General features: G+C 54.1%; 2 protein-coding genes across 4 annotated transcripts in view; one reads left to right on the top strand and one right to left on the bottom strand.

Annotated features, from left to right (window-relative positions):
- Positions 1 to 1,486: 1,486 nt before the first annotated feature.
- Positions 1,487 to 16,100, bottom strand: TKFC (triokinase and FMN cyclase). 3 transcript variants are annotated; one of them, XM_066251652.1, is made up of 18 exons: positions 16,001 to 16,100; positions 14,333 to 14,448; positions 10,446 to 10,635; positions 9,330 to 9,440; positions 9,052 to 9,233; positions 6,487 to 6,565; positions 6,150 to 6,239; positions 5,521 to 5,555; positions 5,360 to 5,444; positions 5,176 to 5,265; positions 4,520 to 4,636; positions 4,076 to 4,195; positions 3,779 to 3,916; positions 2,909 to 3,015; positions 2,707 to 2,810; positions 2,539 to 2,572; positions 2,347 to 2,436; positions 1,487 to 2,036 (listed from the first exon to the last, which is right to left on the bottom strand). In XM_066251652.1, exons 2-18 carry the CDS (start codon positions 14,333 to 14,335, stop codon positions 1,875 to 1,877), a joined length of 1,737 nt encoding a protein of 578 aa, XP_066107749.1. In that variant the 5' UTR covers positions 14,336 to 14,448; positions 16,001 to 16,100; the 3' UTR covers positions 1,487 to 1,874. The 3 variants fall into 3 exon arrangements, with proteins under 3 accessions (XP_066107749.1, XP_066107747.1, XP_066107748.1); XM_066251650.1 differs by having other exon boundaries at positions 15,759 to 16,038; XM_066251651.1 differs by lacking the exon at positions 16,001 to 16,100 and having other exon boundaries at positions 14,333 to 14,510.
- A 74-nt stretch (positions 16,101 to 16,174) lies between these two features.
- Positions 16,175 to 20,137, top strand: part of DDB1 (damage specific DNA binding protein 1) — a 28,833-nt gene continuing 24,870 nt past the window's right edge. The window contains exons 1-4 of the mRNA XM_066251647.1: positions 16,175 to 16,387; positions 17,561 to 17,709; positions 18,726 to 18,842; positions 19,203 to 19,424. Of these exons, the coding sequence (XP_066107744.1) occupies positions 16,327 to 16,387; positions 17,561 to 17,709; positions 18,726 to 18,842; positions 19,203 to 19,424 (549 nt within the window). The 5' untranslated portion in view covers positions 16,175 to 16,326. The remainder of the gene's footprint in view (positions 16,388 to 17,560; positions 17,710 to 18,725; positions 18,843 to 19,202; positions 19,425 to 20,137) is intronic.

Below are 20,137 nucleotides of genomic sequence, written 5' to 3'. Positions count from 1 at the left end.
GCTCCTTTCCTATGTGCAGGCGCTGTCGCTTTTCCTGTCTTCTCCAGATGGGCCCTGCTGGGTCCAGAGTGTGCTCTCAGGCCACCCCAACCCCACATGGCCAGATGCCAGCAGGACTACGACTGACCCTCTCTAGTGGCTGAAAGCCACTTTAAGCAAAAGCCATTGGGATGACTGCCAGGTACCTTGGTCACGTGACCACTACCCCTTACCATGTGGGTTGGCATTTCACCCATCTATGAAGCCTGATTTTCATTAAATATGTTTTTTTAAAAGCCTTTTCTGTTGATATGAGGTTGTGGTTAAATAAGCTGTAGGCAAGGTATAAAGTCTCAAGACAGTTCTGACCCCGAGACTTTAAGAGGGACAAGACAGAAGGCACCAAAGATTCACATGATGTCTTCCTGGTGTCACATGCTATTCCTGAAATGTATGGGTGTCCCTAATAATGAATAGCCTTTGAGCACTTTTTTTTATCTCAGGAAGGAAATGTTTCCTGTTTTATGATATAATCTGGAACACAAGGATACATGGCTTGCCTGAGGTCACCCAACCAGGAAATGGCAGGATTGGGATCCACAGGCCAGGTGTCAGATGCCAGTTTCCTTCCCAGCTGCTGGGTGTTTGTGTCTCTACCCACTGATAACTGGGCCTTGTGGTCAGGACCCATGGTGTCTGATGGACAGGGGACTCGGCAGAGAAGCCCAGGGATTGAGGGAGCCTGTAGCCAATTTGGGGCAAAGCAAGTGATGAGGGAAGCTCTCTCCCAGTGTGACCAGCTACAGAGGCCCCTGCTGGAGCAGATGACCTGGACGGACTTGCTTGCAGACACCAGTGATAACAGTCCCTAACTCCCAATGAGTGAGCCCTTGGACTCTGCTGGGGGCTTCACGATCAGTTCATTTGAATCCTTTTCCATATCCCCATGAGATGGGTGCCACGCTGACTTTCCAGATTCTAAGAGGCTAAATTTTATAATAGGCCTGAGTTTATGTAGCTGGTTTGAAGCAGAACCAGGATCCAACACCGTGTCCATGTGAGTCCCCACCAGTCCCTGGAACGGCTCCCCTGCACCGAGTATGAGTCGGGTGTGTCCACCACACACCAGACCTGGCAGGGCCATCAGTGACCGCTCTAGAGAGACCTAGCGGCTGGCCTGGGCAGTTTCTGTCCTACCACTGAGCCTCATGGTGGTTTCTTTTCCTCTTGGTGTCCTAGTGCCCATCTGATTCCTGGAGAATCAGTGCACTGTTAGCTTAGTGCTGCCAACAGCACTCCATCGGGTGTGGTGTGCGTATCGCGAGGAGGACAGGATTGAGGATCGCAGTGGAATCAGCCCAGGTGTGCAGGCCTGGCCTGGGTCTCAGGTGGTAGGAGGTGGGTCATGATCATCTCAACCAGGGGCTGAGTCTCAGTCCCCGGGGCAGCAGTGGGGCCGCTTGTTCACGTACTTGGGGAAAGGTCCCTCAGGAAGCAGAAGCCCTGGTGCTTCAGTATGATTTATTAGCTGGTTTTCCCACACTGCCTCAGGTTCAGGTGCCGAAGGTCTCTCCCAGAGACCCTGAAAACCAAGTCAGCAATGCAAGTGACAGGGAAAATGCCACGTGCTGAAGCCCAGAGGTGACTGGGGCAGAATAGGTTGACCCCAGGAGCCCACCCTTCCTAAGGAGGGAGAGGACAGTGTTGAGCAGGCAGGCGACACACTCAGGGCCTGAAGTTTCCACACTGGAGCAGTTCTGAGGCTGGGAGGGGATTCCCTGCTGACCTTAGAGGACGGGCCTGGGACTCGAGGGAGGAGGACAGCGGGAAGGCAGAAGGAAGTGACAGTGGCCGCCTCTGCAGGCAGTGAGAGGCCCTGAGGCCCAGGGAGGCACTCACACACCCTGGTTTTGCAAGGCCTCCAGGATGGAGCGGAGAATGGCCGCGGCAGCCACCGCCCCGGGGTCTGGCTGCTCCAGCCGCGCAGAGCTTATATAACTGGCTCTTCCAGCTCCAGCGTCCATGCTCCTGGTGGCCTGGGCTGCAGCTTCTGCACTCTGAGAGGAGTGGGGGGAGGAGCAGGTTTGAGGACAAGCCACCAGGTCTCCTTCCTGCCATCAACCCTGGCCCTTCCTGTCCCATCTCTGCCAGCACCCTCTACTCCGTCACCTCCCACCTGTCTCTAGCAGGGCAAGGGACCCCATTTACGGAGGGCCTGCTATGTCCCAGATACCGTGTTGAGGCTCTATTTCTCCTTTAGCCTCACAACACTCCGTGAGACAGGGACTCCTTTTCAGAGAAGGAAGCTGGTCTAGGAAGGGTGTTAGCTTGCTCCAAGCCTGGGCGGCTGGGCCCAGCTTCACTCACCTTGACTGCTTTGGTCAGGATCTGGCACGTATCAGCCCGCGGGCTCTTCCAGGCGTGGAGCTCCTGTGCTGCTGCCCACAGGGAATCCACCTGGACAGGGCGAGGGAGAGGGGAGCTGAGCTCACCCTGCCACTGAGGGGGGCCTTCAGGGCCTCTGTAACCCTACGGGCGGAGGGCTGGGCCCATACACACCATAGTCCTGTCCCCTGGGGCAGCCTTTCCATACCTGAGGGGAAGAGAACAAATAAGGTTCACTGGAGGGACTCACTCTGGGGGTGGGAGCAGGGCCTGGCTGGGGACAGGTGCCATCAGCCACCTCCCCAGCCCTCCCCTGGTCTAAGGCAGAGGGCTCTGGCTCACTTCTGCATGGCCTCCAGGCCGGCGTCCATGGCGGCAGACCAGGCTGGGAGGTCAGTGCCGGCCCTGAGTGGCTGGGCCGCGGCCGTCAGGAACAGGCCATACAGCTAGAAAGGACCAGAATTTGAGCGTTCAGGTCTGGCCTGGACCTCAGCCAACCCGGGACCCTCTGTCAGCCCTCTGCCCCGGGACCGCCGGCACTCACTGCCCCAGATGAACCTCCCATCTTCTCCAGTAGCAGGAAGGACAGTTTGGAGAGAAGCTGGGCTGGGCTGGCAGGGGGTGGACCCTCCTTCAGCCACCCCTGGATTGCTGCAGGCAGAGGGATGGCCAGGAATTCAGAGGCCCTCCCTCCAGGCTAATGCCCAGTCCCACTGCCAGGCGGCAGCAACAGGCCCAGAAACGGGCTGAGGGAACCCACAGGAAGAGATTCCAGAGCTCCCTTCTGTACCCAGGGTGCAGTCTGCAGAGGGGTGGCGACCGGTGACTGACAGGGCCCTCGCAGTCACCAGCAGGGGGCCGGTTGAACACCCTCACCTGACGTTCCCTGCCTTGCTTCCCTGCTGCACTTCCCTCCTCGGGAACTCCCACCCTTGGTGGCTCACAGACTGTTTCTTGTTCCCGTCCCTGCCAGAACACAGGCCGCAGGGGCAGCGGTTTTTATTATATCTGCTCTGCTCACTACTGTACGCAGAGTCGCCTGGCCCGTTATAGGCACTAAATACATTCTTCTTGACCAAATGATGCTGGACAATTAAGGGCTGTTCACTAGTCTTGGAAAGCCAAGAAAAAGAACTATAGAATGAGTTCCCTCTGAATCTAAAGTTATCATTTGCTGTAAGATTACATTTTGCTCCATAATAACATCCCCATCTGTAGCGTTAGGTCTTTTCCCTATAAAATAGGGGGCGGGGGTGCTAGGTTTTTGTGAATGACCGCTTGGCAAAAGAGAGCTGGCAACCTACGCCAGCAATCCAAATGTTTCTGAAATTGTTCTGGTTTATGAAATGCCCAAGTCTCAGAATCAGTGTGCCACCATCCCCTCTCCTGACGCCAGAGGGACCCTGGCACCAACCTCTGGCAGCGCGGCTGTGGGTGGTGCCACAGTCCCCATCGCCGGCAGCGCGGTCCAGGGCGTTCAGATGTTCCTCCAGGCCCAGGAGGGTAGTGCACACCCGCTCTAGCACAAGCACCATCCGCTTGGAGGCTACGCCTAGAGGGGAAGTACAGTGGGGAGCAGTGAGCCTGGCCCTTCTTACAACTGAACTTGACGGTGTGGGAAGTAAGGGTATCAAGGCCCCTGCACCCCCTGCATCCCTCAGGGCTCAGACCAATGCCCAGGGCCACCTGACTCAACAGCAGGGCTTGGTACCTCCTTCATCAGTGGAATCAGGAGCCTCTAGGGGCATTCTGGGTGCTTCCCGGGTCCGCTTCTGCCCAGTCACAAAGACCTTGGGCACGTTGGGCCAGGCTGATGCGGTGGTCTCAGCATCTAGTGACAGGAGGGTGACTCTCTTAGACATGGGTTGTCTGGCTAGCGATCAAGTGGGCCTGAATTACCTAGCTGGTGGCCCAGCTCCCATTTCAGTAAGAAAGTACTGAGTCCCACTGTACACAGGGAAGGGGGGCGTGAGGGCGCCGGCGCTGGGGGAGTTCCTATACCAGCTCCTCCAATCACACGCCAGCTGGAGAAGGCTGGAGGATCCAGAAAGGGCCTCTACACGGGGGCCTGTTTGTCACGGGCTCCCCACGTCCCCTTGGCTCCTTCCACCTACAGGGAGCCCTGGCTTGGATGACCCCAGGTTCCAGGGCTCACCTAGCAGTTTCAGGAGGGGATCATCCACTGACAGAAGGGTGAGAGAAAGGCCAGACATCTCCAGGGCCGACATGAAGGTGCCCACCAGGGCACGGGCGATCTTGACCCCGCGGCCCTCTGCAGTAACAGAGCACGGACATCAGAGGGGGAAGGCAGAAAGAGCATTACTTCCTCTCTCCCCCTGCATCAGATAAAGAAACAGAGTAAGAGAAAAACAAGGACTTTGGAGGCTGTGGCCCTGAGGTCAGTAGGGAGAGGGCCAGATCTGCTCAGGGCATTCCTCCATAATGCACTTAATGACTACGTTCCCTGGCAATGTCCCTTCAATAGGGGCAGGCAGGTAATGACAGGTCTCACTGACTGAGCTCTTGCAGGTGCTGGACACTGTGCTAAGTACGTTATGTGTGTTTAGTTTCATTGACGCTATGAGGCAGATATTTATTATTTTTATCCCCTCTCTACCGACAAGGAACAGGCTCAGTGCTGGCAGCAATTAGGTGGCAAAGTCACGGTCTAACGCAGGCTCATCTGGCTGCACAGCCCGAGCTCTGGGCCATCACACGACCCTCCCTCAGCCACCTTTCTTACGTCCACCCTCAAAGGGCTGGAGGGAAGAGTTCTGGGGGTTGGGAGGGCCCCTTCCAGGGTGGGCTCACCCAGAGAGCGGACTGCAGCATTGGCGATGATGCCCAGTTCCAGATATGACAGGCCACCCAGGTTGTTGACAACTAGCACCACTGTGGAGCCTGTGGGCAGATATGACACCGGCTGAGACTCTTTGGGCCCCCGCACCCAGTGGGGAGGAAGGGCTGGGAGACAAAAGGCATAGCAACCCCTCACCAGCCTGCACAGGCACATGGGACACGTTGGAGCAGTTGGTCATGTGGTCGAGCATGACTGTCACGATCTCGTCAGCGGTTGCCATCTGCCAGAGGGATCCAGGAGTGAGCTGTGTCCAGGGCCTCGGCCTTAGACCAGCCCGGCCCAGGGAGTCCCCCTACCTTCATCCGGCGTATACCAGCTTCCCCGTGGATCCCTGTGGGCAGAGGGACTCACTGCTGGTGTGCTCAGACCCGGGGATTTGCTCATCGTGTTTTGATCAGGATTTACTCAGTGCTAGGCTAGGTGCTGGGGACGTCGGGGTGAGGGCAGAAATGGGCAGAAGAATGAAAAACACACTGTTTCTGCCCTCCGGGAGCTGTGGCTTGCTGGAGGAGATCGCCAGAAACTTAACTTTTACTGAGTTACATCGCTTTAACTAGAAGCGGTCACAGCACAGAAACATGAGACTTGGCTATCACTTGGGAAGCACAGGAGAGGAAGAGCTCGGGGCTCTGAGTGGCTCCTGAAAGAAGGGCTGCATCTTGGCAGAGGCCTGGGAATGGTGTGGGCAATGCAGGGAGGTGGGCCGTGCACAGAGCCTCTCGTGGCTGGAGCCCTGGGTGTGGATGGTAGAAATCGGGCAGGTTGGGCCAGAAGAGCCTCAAGTGCCCACTTAAAAAACAGCAAGACCACCTAGATGACATCTCCAGGTAAGCTGAAAGGACCAGGCAGACAGTTTCTGGGGTATAAGACATGGGCAGAAGCCTGGGAGCAGGCATGGCTGGGTCAGGGGTGGCCACAAGCTTACCCAGGCCCAGCTCTAACTCATCAGCTGCAAGTTCAAAGGTGGGTCTGGAACCAGGGACGCTGCAGGGGGACAAGCTCACTCCCAGGGTCCCTATGAGAAATGAGGTGTGACCGAATGACTGCTCTGCTATTGGCATCAATCAGGGTAGCAGGCATTAGCCAGGGAAGCTCCTCATCTCAGACCAAAGAGAAACCTAGCTCTGGGACCCTAGGCTACTAGTCCCCGGCAGCTCCCCCAGGGAGACCTTCCCTCAGCCCAGGGGAACAGCCGGCAGCCACTGGGAACCTGCTTCTAGTCCCAAGGTCAGCCTCCTCTCCCCGCCCGGGCTGGCACTCACCCATGGCACTGGCGACCACGCTCACCCGCTTTGCGATCTCCTCCAGCCCCACACCTGCCTCAGCCAGGGCACCCGCCACCTGGACCCACACAGAAATAAGCCCCCCAGGGAAGGAGTCACTGGAGCACTCCGGGGTTGAAGACAGGTTGGGGCTGAGTTTCTAGTTGGCCAGGGGACTCTGAGTACTACCACATCAACCCGGCCCATTGTGTTTAGAGCAGAACAGTGGATCTCTGCATTCACAGTGGACCTGCCAGGAATCCCTAAGAACCCCAGTCTGCTGGAGCCAGAGGGAACTTAACAAATGGAGAAACTAGCACCGAGAGGGGAGGCGACTGTCTAAAGTTACAGCTAGCTGACAGCCGGTTTCCTGGTCCCCTGTCTCAAGCTTTTTCTCCAGGGCATATATAATGTGGCTCTCTTTACCCGCCCCAACCACTTACCACCTACTGTTCCATTCATCCATCCATTCATCCACCCATCCACCCGTCCTGCCATCTATCCACTCATTCATCTATCCACCCACCCACCCACCCACTCTTTGCCAAGCAGCTAGTATGTGCTGAAATGAAAGAAGAAGAAGAAGAAGTGACTAAGTCACAGCCCCTTCCTTGAAGGAACTCTCAGTCTGGGGAGGGGCTGGGGAAGCAGACACACACAAATTGCACATTCAGTGTGAGATGGTAAACGACAGTGAGGCAGGGTCGCAAGATGCTAGGGAAACTCCTTGACAAGTAGAATAAGGGAAACTGAGACAAAATAATTTTAAAAGGCCAAACAGCCTGACCAGGTGGTGGCGCAGTGGATACAGCATCGGACTGGGATGTGGAAGGACCCAGGTTCGAGACCCTGAGGTCACCAGCTTGAACACGGGCTCATCTAGCTTGAGCAAAAAGCTCACCAGCTTGGACCCAAGGTCGCTGGCTCCAGGAAGGGGTTGCTCGGTCTGCTGAAGGCCCGCAGTCAAGGCACATATGAGAAAGCAATCAATAAACAACTAAGAAGTCGCAATACGCAACGAAAAACTAATGATTGATGCTTCTCATCTCTTTCTCCGTTCCTGTCTGTCTGTCCCTATCTCTGCCTATGTAAAAAAAAAAAAAGGCCAAACAATTTGAGCAGTTTACAGCCAGCTAATGAATCACAAGGTTTTATCTTCCCTAACCAAGGACACTTGGGAGCAAATAGCTTACACATTCCAGGACACCCCAGGGCAGACTGGCCTCGGTCCTGGTCCCTCTTTAATCACAGTCTTTAAAAATATAAAACCAGAAAATAACCCTGACACCTCTTTACACATACATTAATAAACAAACATTCTCAAGGGCACACATGAAAAGCTAGTGAATATTCTGTTAAGACCCTCTCCTGAGACCCCCCCCCTAAGATTCTCACTGGCTAAAGAAAAAGTCTTAGGACAAAAAGCCCAGGGGCATGCTCGTTCCAGGCACACCCATACTCTCCTCTTTTACTCTAAGGGTCCCCACGCGAGTTGCAACCAGGGAGCTGCTTGTCCCAGACTGACCCCCCAAATCCTGTCTCCAAGGCCCCCTTTTTCTTTAACTTCCCAGAGAGCCAAGCAGCCCCACCGAGGCCCTCTCCTGTTCTCCTTCTGTCCTAAGCCCTTCCTTCATTGCACCGTCTCCAGCTTTAATAAACAAACTCTCAAAATCACCTGGACTCGTGTTGTGAAAGCTTTCCTACACAAAGTCAAGGACCCACACACCAGGGCAGGCCCAAGGCAGACCTGCTCCTGCCGGCCCATCTGGTAACAATACATGTGATGGGAGCACTGAGGAGGGGCTTCTAAGCAGCTCGGTGTAGTGGGAGGAAACGCCTCCCAGACATCAGAGCTGGACCTCAACGGAATAGTAGGAATTAGACCAAGGCTAGTTAGATGGAGAAAGGACTTTCAAGGCCATAGACAGAGCTTCAGGAAAGCCCCAGAGGTGAGCCCCAGCCTGGTGGAACAGGGCACTGGTACTAATGGAGCATAGGAGGTTGGTAGAGAGGAGGGAGATGAACTTGGGAAGTTCAGGGAGGAAGGGCGAGGGTATGGTGGGTGTCAGACTAAAGAGCCTTGGCCGACCCTAGGAACCCTAGACGGCTTTCAGCTGGTGAGCAGCCTAATAAAACACACGTTTTTAAAAGACACGTCTGGGGTAGTATGGGAATGGACTGGAAGGGTAGGCAGGAAGCAGACAGGGGAGCCCAGTGAGGACGCTGCTGCAGCCACCTGGGCATCAGCAGCTGAGCACTGAACCAAGGCGGGGACAGGAAGGGCAGGGACCTGAGGAGCGTGTGCTGCAGAGGCATTCGGGAACAGGATCGCCAGGCCAGGGCAATGGTTGGGGGTGGGGAATGAAGGGAAGGGCCTGGGAGAATGCCTACATGCTGGGCTTAGGTAGGGGAGGGGACATGGGGCCTTTCTCGATCAGGGAGCACTGGGGAAGGAATGGCTTCCTATGGGGTCAGGGGGCTGGAGAGGATCAGGTATCAGGGGCAGCCAGGTGACAGCAGGCTGGGAGGGGCTGGCCAGCCCAAGTCCTGGGCAGGGCACCTCACCTTGTGTATGAGCACTGTGCCGCAGAGCCCCCGCCTGCCTGCCTTCTTCAGGACGGTAAAGGCGCTGTCATCCCCAATGACCACCATCTCCACCGGGATGCCCTCAGCCCGGGCCTGCTCCCGGGCCAGGCCAAAGTTGAGTCGATCGCCAGTGTAGTTCTTCACAATGAGAAGGGTCCCCGCTGCAGGAGCAGCCAGCAGGGCCCCATCAGTGCTCGCCCTCACCCCAAACCCAGCGTGCCCTCCCGGAAGCAGCCCCTCCTGCCTGCCAGGTTTACCTGTGCCCACCTGGGCCACTGCCCTGATGGCTGCCAGGATGCTGCCCACTGCCGGAGAGGTGAACACAGCTCCCGCGATGACCCCCGTGAGCATCCCCTTCCCTATGAAACCTGGAGACGGGTGGGGAAAGGACGCTGGGGGGGGCTGTGCCTTCCCTGCTCTGAGCCTCATGGTCTGGTGGCCCCCTGCTGCTAGAAGAGCACACAGGCGGCTTCCCACCGATCTCACCCCGAGTCAGTCACCCCCTGGCAGCCTTCCCTGCTCTGAGCTTCACGGTCTGGTGGCCCCCATGCACCTGCTGCTAGAAGAGCACACAGGCGGCTTCCCACCGATCTCACCCCGAGTCAGAGTCACCCCCTGGCAGGCCTTCCCTGACCTCCCAACATTGGCGGTTACCTACCCCGGCCCACGGCTCGCTGTGCCTTCCTCGCTCGCTCATCTTCATGGCCTCACTTACACACTCTGGAATGATCTCTTTCCCTTACGTGTTTACCTTGTTGCTGCCTGTCTCCCCAGCAGAAGCTCCATGACAGGTGCCTTGTTTGTGGGGTTCACTGTCGCATCCCTAGTGCCCAGACTACCCCAGGCACACAGTGGGTGCTCATCAATGTTTGCTGAACGGCTGAATGGATTTTGTGAAGCAAACAGGGAAGGGAGAGAGGATCTGTACCGCCAGGAGCTCTCAAGGAGAGCTCACACACCTGGCACTGAACAGGAAACGGTCCAGGACACTTAGTGCAGTATGTGAAAACGCAGGGCGGGAATTCAGAAGAGGGATGTTGCTCTATGCTGGAGGAGTCAAGAGGGCTTCACGGAGGAAGTGAAGGTCAGCTGGAAGGCCAGGAGGATTCACAGAATCACTGGCTCGGAGCTGGAAAGGCCAGTGCTGAGATCATTTGGCCCAACCTCTTACTTTTATAAGCTATAGAGACTGAGGCCCAGAGAGAGGCAATAACTGGCCCCAAATCACAGCCCAAGGAGTGGAAGAGCGGGAACCAGGATCGGTTCCTGACTCTGAGCTGGGATCTGAATCTCCTAGAAGCACCGACAATCTCCCTGGAGCCCCACCTCTCTGCTCAGCGACCCACTTCCCACCTCTGGCCCAGGGTGCTCACCAGCGTGGGCAGGCTCATGGCCGGAGCCCCCACCCGACAGCAGCGCCACTCGGCCCCTGAGGCTGTCCAGGTCAGAGCGGAGGGCCACACGGTGGCCCTGCAGGAGCTGCAGGCTGGGGTTGCAGGCCACCAGGCCAGCAAGGGCATCATCAGCACAGCTTGCCACCGAGTTCAGCAGCTTCTTGGAGGTCTGTGGGAGAGGAGCAAGGAGTTTTCTAGTGCGGCCTGGCTCCCAGCCTCCTCAGTCACAGTGCCATGTGACATGGCCAAGACCACCCCACTCAAGAACTACCGGGAACAGCACCGGAGCAGGAACTCCAGCGACAGGCAGAATTGTCATTTTATCAGGTGGCTATTTCTGTGAGTTCTCTTCTCAATTTTTATCTTTTTATCCTTTGCCTAATTTATGAAATGTTTTGGACTATGGCTTATATTTATTCTGAAGATGTCTTCAATACAGAGAAAATGGTGAACTGGAGACCCGAGTATAAAATAATTTAATACAATTGGGACCCAACAGCCTTTTTCTGTCAAAGGGGGAGAAGCCCTAGGCTGAAGCTTCAGTGCCAGGGAGAGGGGCCAAACAGGCCCCGCATTCATTTGTTGTTCCAACCGGGCCTTCGCTGAGGGCAAAAATACCACCCGAACCTCTGGGTGTGCCAGGCCCAGGACTAGGCACTGTGTGTAAAGAATGAACAGAATGCTGGTCCTGCCCTTGCTGGAAAACACGGAGATTGTTTCCACAGGCTGTGGGAAGTGCTACACATGAAAAATGCACACGTGCCACAGGGCACAGAGGAGAGGACCCAGCCTCCTTAAGGGATCCTGAAAGTCTTTGTAAAGAATAAGTAGGGGCCCTGGCCGGTTGGCTCAGCGGTAGAGCGTCGGCCTAGCGTGCGGAGGACCCGGGTTCGATTCCCGGCCAGGGCACACAGGAGAAGCGCCCATTTGCTTCTCCACCCCTCCACCGCGCCTTCCTCTCTGTCTCTCTCTTCCCCTCCCGCAGCCAAGGCTCCATTGGAGCAAAGATGGCCCGGGCGCTGGGGATGGCTCTGTGGCCTCCGCCCCAGGCGCTAGAGTGGCTCTGGTCGCAACATGGCGACGCCCAGGATGGGCAGAGCATCGCCCCCTGGTGGGCAGAGCGTCGCCCCATGGTGGGCGTGCCGGGTGGATCCCGGTCGGGCGCATGCGGGAGTCTGTCTGACTGTCTCTCCCTGTTTCCAGCTTCAGAAATATAAAAAAAAAAAAAAAAAAAAAAAGAATAAGTAGGAGCCTGAGCAGGCGGTGGCGCAGTGGATAGAGCATTGGACTGGGATGTGGAGGACCTAGGTTTGAGACCCCGAGGTTGCCAGCTTGAGCCCAAGGTCACTGGCTTGAGCAAGGGGTCACTCACTCTGCTGCAGCCCCCCAGTCAAGGCACATCAATGAGAAAGCAATCAATGAACAACTAAGGTACTGCAAGGAAGAATTGATGCTTCTCATCTTTCTCCCTTCCTGTCTCTGTCCCTCTCTGTCCTTCCGCTGACTCTGTCAAAAAAAAAAAAAAAAAAAAGAATAGGAGTTAGGTAGGGAGTGAGGGGTATGCAGGGCAAAGGGAGGACACCCCAGGCAGAGGGAGAGCATACTCCAGGGTCTGGAGGTGGCTAGACTGCAGTATACTGGCCAGGCCAGGAAGCGAGGTCAGACGACTTGAGCTACCAGTGACCATCAGGGAGAGGTGGGCAGGGCCTCACCAGCAGACAGAGGGAACTGGCCAGCCAGAGCCTCAGATGGGAGGGTCATGGGCAGGCTGGTCTGAGAGCTACAGCTGAGCTGACCCAGGAGGTACGGAAGAGGCCGGTGGCCTGGGGCTAGAGCAGTTAAGAACTTGAGTTCTGCAGGCATGGGCCCCCGGGCTCAAATCCCACGTCTGCCTCCCTGCACTGTGAGAACTCAGGCAGGACACCTCACTGTTCTGAGCCTCAGGACCTTCTGGGAAAAAATGGGGATTTAATAGTGTATGCCTGGCATGTAGTAAAAATTGAAATAAAAGGGAGCTACTTCCTTTTTTCAAAAAGTTGGTGCTAACTGAAGGAGGTTTGCAGACACTATGGAGCTCCTACCTTTGTCCCGGAGTGACTGCCCCTCCCCCCCCCAAAGAGCCCCAGGGAGCTGGGCTCCCCGTGCCACCTGGTGGCCTGGGGGTGACCTGCAGCTGCGCCAGGTCCTGATAAGGTGCACTTTCAGAGGTTCCTTGCTCAGGCTGTGGGCATCGGGATCTTTTGTGTAAACTTTGACCTTTTCTAGGTCTGGCAAGGGCCAGAGCCAGGCTGCCTGCTTCAGGACAAGGAGACAAATCTGGGTCAGGAGGGAGAGCAGAAAAGCATGATCAGCTCCTTTCACAAGCAGTGACTTAGAGTCAGACTGCGTCTAAGTGCTTTTGAGCATGTCTCATTTAATCTTCCCACCAACCCTATGGGGAAAAGACTAGGTTGGTGAGGAAACTGAGTTGCTGTTAAATGACTTTGCTTGGCCCTGGCTGGTTGGCTCAGCGGTAGAGCATCGGCCTAGTGTGCGGAGGACCCCGGTTCGATTCCCGGCCAGGGCACACAGGAGAGGCGCCCATTTGCCTCTCCACCGCTCCGCCGCGCTTTCCTCTCTGTCTCTCTCTTCCCCTCCCGCAGCCAAGGCTCCACTGGAGCAAAAAAGATGGCCCGGGCACTGGGGATGGCTCTGTGGCCTCTGCCTCAGGCGCTGGAGTGGCTCTGGTCGCAACATGGCGACGCCCAGGATGGGCAGAGCATCGCCCCCTGGTGGGCAGAGCTTCGCCCCTGGTGGGCGTGCCGGGTCGATCCCGGTTGGGCGCATGCGGGAGTCTGTCTGACTGTCTCTCCCTGTTTCCAGCTTCAGAAAAATGAAAATAAATAAATAAATAAATAAATGACTTTGCTCAAGGTCACACAGGCAGTAAGTGTCCAGGTGTGCCTGGCTCCCAAACTGGTTCCATTTGCCCTTATCATGCTGCTTTCCCAGGAGCTGCAGGGAGGCTGGGAGGGGCCCGGCTTGTAGCTCTCAGAGCCTGCTGGGCACTGGATATACCATGAAGGTGAGATTGCTCTCAGCTCCAAAGCCTCCAGTGCTACCCCCCTCCCGAAGGTGACCCCTCGCCATCAATGACAGACAGCCTGTCCTGCCTGGGATTTGCAACCATTCTCATGCCAGTCATTGAGGAGGGCTTGGGACCAGTGCCATTCCTGCTTCCCAGTGGCATGAGCGGGTAGAACAGGAAGGAAGTTGATTAGGCACTGCACAAGGCCCCAGCACTCAGGTTTGATAAACACCTCACGCCTTAATCTGCTTCATATTGCAGGGGAAAGAGGCTCAGAGAGGTCAAGTCTTCTGTAAAAGCTCAAACAGCTGGTCAGTGGCAGGCTGAAATATGAACCTTGGTCTGTCCAAGGCCTGCTATGGTTCCCATCAGTTCTAGTGTGAGCATGGAGCAATGCGTGGCAATGCTGAGCTTCCTGAAGTGTAGATCCCACCCACGGGACCAGCCCACACATTCCCAGGAACGGGCACCAGGCCCTTCTTCATGGCTCCTTCTGTGGCTGGTACAGTGTCCATTACACAGTAACTGTTCCTGTTCTAATCTAAAGACATAAACCAGATGGGGCAGAAGGACCCCAGAGGGACTCAGAGGCTGCAACCCCAGGCCTGGTTGGGACTAGCTGAGAAATGAAGGGAAGCAGGGACCAGGCCCTAAGAGGGACCCTCTCTTAACCTCTCTTAACCTTAGGAGGCAACAGCACCTCTTGGTCTGAGTATACAGAACTCAAGCATGCCTAGGGCTGGCCCCCACTTCTCCAAGCCCAGTGTCCATCCCAAGCCCTGACCGTCATAAGACTCACCATAGTGGGGAGGCTCCGAAGCAAGCTAGCTGAGTTCACACTGTACTGAGCTGCCAAAAGACGGGTGATCCGGTGGGTGCCAGCTGGGTCTGAGCACAATGAGGTGGCAGCAGCACCTGCAGGACAGGGTAAGAATATGTGCTGCTGAGGCACCTGCAGCCTACTGGCACAATCATGTTTCCAGGGCACTCGTAATTAGGGAGCTGCCCCAGACTTTGATCCGAGTCTAAATTCCAGAACGTGGGCTGGGGATGGAGAAGAGTGTGGGGCCGACCAAGGTTCACGCCCGCATTAGGCTGCCAGAAGACAGATCTATCCACGTTGGGCACAGGGCTGCCTTTATTCTCCAGAGCAGTACCCACCTCATCTCTAAGGGGCAAAGTGACGCACAGAGTAACTTCATCTCTTACATCAATATCACGGGCGCTGTATATGTTTACAGAGATCTTCACGCACTGGCTCTTATTGGTGTTGGTACCAAACCAAGAGGGAGACAACTAAGCCTGTGAGCAAGTTTTACTTCTGGGAAACCGACTCAGAGAGCTCTAGTGACTTGTTCAGGGCCATAACTGTAAGAGGCAGTACTTAAAATCCACGTCTAGTCTTTCTACAAAGCCTGTGTTCTTTCTACTGATAATTCAATGCTTCCAAAGCCAGGCAGAGTCTCTGATGTGGGAAACCACATGTAAACAAACCACAAGGGCATTGCGACTCCCCTCAGTTCATCCTGTTTCAGAGGTGTCTGGGGGTCACTCCGGGTCTACTGATAATTCGATGCTTCCCAAGTCAGGCAGAGTCTCTGATGTGGGCAACCACACGCAAACCACAAGGACCTCTCAGCTCCCCTCAGTTCATCTTGGTTCAGAGGTGTTTGGGGGTCATTCAGGGTCTCAGGCTCACTGTATGAGTCTGAACAGAAAGATCCCACACCTGGTTCTGCACCTGCTCTGCCTCTGATTAACTGGGGGATCTTAGGTAAACCAACTCTGTGGAGCCTCAGCTTCCTCATCTGTAAAATGGGGGTTGTATCCTCTGTGGCATTCTGCAGGTGCTCCAAAGCACGTGGTTCCCCTCCTCTTCCTCACCGAGTCTGTGGGATGTGGCAGGGCCTGGAAGTTGCAGAGCTAATGGACTAGCTGGCGGACTGCCTTCCTGGGTCATTAAGGTTCTCACTGGGGAAATTCTGGGTTTTGTTTTTGAGGTTAAAATTTGTACAGCAGTAGGGGCACTAATAATGCTGGGCAAGTGGCCCGGTGGGTCCTTCAAAGTCTGAAGAATAAAACAAAAATTCAAAGGGGAGAGGTGAGCCTTCCGGTGTTCCCCCTGTCCCCAGCTGAGGTGGGGTGATAGGCCATTTCTGGGGTCAAGTGAGGGTACTGGCTGGGTTTGGAGGAACTGGGAGGGCAGAGGGGAGAGAGGAACGGACCTTGGTTCTAGTCTGGGAGGTTCACAACTTGCTGACACCTCCGGTCCCTTTCTAGACCGCTCCAGTTCTTCCGGTTCCAAGAGAATGAACAGCCCCGAGAGCTTTGGAGCAATGGAGCGGGACAGGACGGGGTCTGCGACAGGGTAAGGGGCGCGGACTGGAGTTGAGGTCGGCGGGTCAGCTCTGAGGGCGTCGGGGGCGTCAGCGCAACTTTCCCAAACACTCACTCCCCCATCACCAACCCGGTCGACGCCGCCGCTTCACAAGGACCCACAACGGAACCCCTCATCCGGGTACTCCGAGATCTGGCGGTAAACGAAGGGGCGGGGCTTCGGGGGCGGGGCCTCCTTTGGTTGGTCGCCTGGAGCGCCGTGAGTCCTCCGAGAGGCCAGGTGAGGCCGTCCCGTGATGCCCCGCGCGCCGGCCGCTCTGGCCTGCAACGTGTCTGCGGGGCGGAGGCAAGCGGCTGTGGAGTTCGCCGCGCGGGTTGTGGGCCCCCTACCTCTTCGCTGGAGTCCGTCTCTCTATCGTTGCGCTCGAGTTTCTGCAGGCCGCTCCAGGCCCCGACATGTCGTACAACTACGTGGTAACGGCACAGAAGCCCACCGCCGTGAACGGCTGCGTGACCGGTGAGGCTGCCAGGGCCGGAGACCGGCGAGGGAGGGGTCTGGGGGGCACCGAGGCCTAGGGAGGGCCGCGGCCTTTGGGGCGGCCTGGCGGGTCCGGGCCCGGGCAACGGAAGGGGCCCGCGGCTGAGGAACCTCTCCTAGTCCACGACTTTAAAGAAGCCCTCTCCACATACACTTTTGGGGGCTTAAGAGCTGCGTTCGGGGGTCCCCTTTCGTCCTGGGAGGTCACTGGGCCTCGAGGACAGGGACTGGCCTAGTGGGGACAGAGCAAAGTGTGTGTGAGTTGCTTGTGCAGCGTTGCTTGAGCCCCGAGATCGGCCTTGTGTGGTCGGGGGAAGGGGCGGTGGTGATGGCGATTTTGGGGTCAGAATTTTCTTGTGGGAGAGCCCGGGTGGAGTGGAGTGGGGTGGGGGATGTGAGGAACGCCCTCAGGCTCCGGGAGCTGGACTGGAGCCCTCTTTGCCTGGGGCTGTTGTTTACGCGACGGAGCTGCTGGTAACGGGGGTTAGGTGGCCCGTCCCAGTGGGCTGGGTTTACCTTGTCTGTGCAAGGATTAAGGACGCCGAAGTTCAGAATCTGGGAATAATCAGCTTGAACCAGGTTTTCAGCAAAATTATGATGACCTCAAACTTGGTGTGTTCTTATAAATACTTAGGATTCTGAAACAAAGCAGTTGTCAGAGAGTTTGGAAGTGGGGAAGATGTGGATGAAGGTAATGTTCGTAGACTATTGGCAGGGCAAGAGGTGTAGGCAAAAACAGTGTTAGTATAAAGCTCTGAGAATTTTCTTCATTTGACTCAGTCTGTTTGGTAGAGACTTGGTGAGCATTTAGATAAGGACTGAACAGGAATGAACAGTTTCTCCAGCATCCCTTAGTTAGGGGATAGGTGTGCCCCTGGCAAAGGAAAAGGAAAACTTGAGGGCGCAGAGCCGTCTAAAGGGTTTTCACAGTCATTGTCAGTTGAAGGATATGGTGCTCTTAAACTCCGTCCCGTGTTCTTAGTCTGATTAGTGAAGTAGCTTTCGTGAATGTGAAGTGAGACTCTCTGAGGGGCTGGATTTGGTGAGAAGGGAGTGAATGGAGGGAGCTGGAGAAATATATGAATTACGTGAGAATTCCGGGTGATTTAGAGTCTGCACTGGCTTCAAAAGTTAGAGGATCTGTTCTTTCAGGGCACTTCACTTCAGCTGAAGACTTGAACCTGCTGATTGCCAAGAACACGAGATTAGAAATCTATGTGGTCACAGCTGAGGGGCTCCGGCCCGTTAAAGAGGTGGGCATGTATGGGAAGATCGCTGTCATGGAGCTCTTCAGACCCAAGGTAAGTGCTTTGGGTTGGGCCCAGCAACAAAGATGTTTTACATTGTTTTATATTGTTTGGGATGGATGGAGTAAGGCTTAGGAGAGAAACTACTCCTTTTGAATGGCAGGCTTTAACTTATATTCTTCTTGAACAAGATTCCTAGAAATGAGAGAGATTGACTGGGGGGAAATTGATCAAGATAACATGTTTAAGAAGGGGAAAATAAAGCAGTTTGAAATGTGAGTCACCATACTGTGGGTCATCATGGCGATTCAGAGCATTGACTCTAGATTAGGGCAGTCCTGGCTTCGTTCCTTATTCTTACTTTGTTATTTAACTTTTCAGAACCTTATTTCCCTATCTGCAAAATAGGGATAACAGTATCCAATCCCTTGGGTTATTGGTGAAGATGAAATGATCTAATGAAACAGGACCTAGTGCATAGCATTTATTGTTATTTAATTATTGTCACATTATCATTATTATAATTCATGTTTTCATTCAATGGGCACCACATTGATTCATTATATTTTAACTGAATCTGACAAGAAAGCAATGGGTTCAAAACTTTAATTTTAACACCTTTGAACAAAATATATTTTGGGGCTTTGTGTTCATGATAAGTAAGACTTCGTATATCTATTTTAGCTTTATTGTCATTTACTTTTTTTCCCTCTTTCTCCAAAAACTTGGAGATTAGAGAAGTCATTACATTCATCTTTTAGAATTTGAATGGAATGATTGAGATTAGCTTCAAATGGAAATCGATGAAGACATTGTATAGAGCAGAGATGGGGAATTATAAGAAAGTGAGGACTGGATGTTCACCAGCTTCAGTTCTGGCCTTTTGCACAAGCCCTTAGAGTGTGTGCACACTTATATCTGTTATATATTTATACTTACTGAATTTTTCTCTTCAGGGAGAAAAAAGTTCTTAAAGAACTTATCATACTTAAAGAATGATGCTTAAAAGGCTGGACAGGAATTCCTGTTTTAAGCAGAACCTCGTTTGATAGCATAATGTTGGTTTCCAGGGGGAGAGCAAGGATCTACTGTTCATCCTGACAGCGAAGTACAATGCCTGCATCCTGGAGTATAAGCAGAGTGGTGAGAGCATCGATATCATAACACGAGCCCATGGCAATGTCCAGGTGAGGTGTCTGCTTCAGGCTGATGACAGGTTTCCAGGCAGGGCTGTGATGATTTAATGAAGAAAATTGAAGTGCTGGGGGCACTTCTCTCTGTATGATCAGAAAAACAAGGAGAAAACACTTAGTGTTTGAGCTTTTATGAAGAAAGGACTTCTGCATTTTACTCAGAGTCCAAGGGACAGGGTAAATAATTCATTGAGGTCAGTGTTTTACAGAAAGACATGCACTGACATTTGGGCTTCCTGGCATGTCATGTAGATGCCACTACCACTCCTAAAAGCATCCTGGGAAAGTGGGGCCTAGTGTCTTATGTCGCTCTAGGTGTTGAGGTTCTTTCCTAACTCCAGTTTTACTTTTCAGGACCGAATTGGCCGCCCCTCAGAGACTGGCATTATCGGCATCATTGACCCCGAGTGCCGGATGATTGGCCTGCGACTCTATGATGGCCTTTTCAAGGTTATTCCACTAGACCGGGACAACAAGGAGCTCAAGGCCTTTAACATCCGCCTGGAGGAGTTGCATGTCATTGATGTCAAGTTCTTATATGGTTGCCAAGCACCTACCATCTGTTTTGTCTACCAGGTACTGCAGTGGTCCCCAGCCTTTTTTGGGCCATGGACCGGTTTAATGTCAGAAAATATTTTCATGGACCAGCCTTTAGGGTGGGACAGATAAATGCACAAAATAAAATTAAGCAACCGGCGTAAAGACTGTGGTATTTTTAAATATAATTGTCGAACTTACGAGGTAAGCGTCAAGAGTGAGCCTTAGACGGATGTAACATAGGGAATCTGGTCATTTTAAAAAATAAAACATCGTTCAGACTTAAATGTAAGTAAAATGGAAATAATGTAAGTTATTTATTCTTTCTCTGTGGACCGGTACCAAATGGCCCACGGGCTGGTACCAGTCTGCGCCCCGGGGGTTGGGGACCATTGAGGTACTGGATTGGGAGGAGAGATGGAGAAGTTGTGTGGTTTGGCATAGTAGGAGTTCATTTTTGCTACTTGAAGCGCCTGGATTTTATAGTAGGGTAGGCGGACGTGTTTAATGTATTTGTCCTGAACTATTTTGAACAATATAACTAATATGGGTCAGGTTTTGGTTGTGTCTTGAGTGCAGTGGTGCTTATTGTGGAGGCAGGAAGCCTCTGAAGCTGGTAGCAGGTTTTAATCCTGAGATTATGCGCTTGGTATGGGCCCTGGGGATTTTATAGGGTGACCCAGTTTTTACTTGGTCTTAATCTCTTATTGTTATGCTAGAGGATTACTAAAATTTATCTGTAGAGAAATGAT

The sequence above is a fragment of the Saccopteryx bilineata genome, chromosome 1 (assembly GCF_036850765.1).
Source record: "Saccopteryx bilineata isolate mSacBil1 chromosome 1, mSacBil1_pri_phased_curated, whole genome shotgun sequence".
Classification (NCBI taxonomy): Eukaryota; Metazoa; Chordata; class Mammalia; order Chiroptera; family Emballonuridae; genus Saccopteryx; species Saccopteryx bilineata.
The sequence above is the reverse complement of the archived record's forward strand: the minus strand, read 5'-3'. Positions and strand labels throughout refer to the sequence as shown.

Excerpts from the sequence above, each read along its gene's own strand:
- TKFC (XM_066251652.1), bottom strand. Across the intron at positions 5,266-5,359 it reads CCATGTGCCTGTGCAGGCTG|GCTCCACAGTGGTGCTAGTT; the intron begins GTGAGGGGTTGC and ends ATCTGCCCACAG. Across the intron at positions 2,037-2,346 it reads TCCTGACCAAAGCAGTCAAG|AGTGCAGAAGCTGCAGCCCA; the intron begins GTGAGTGAAGCT and ends CACTCCTCTCAG.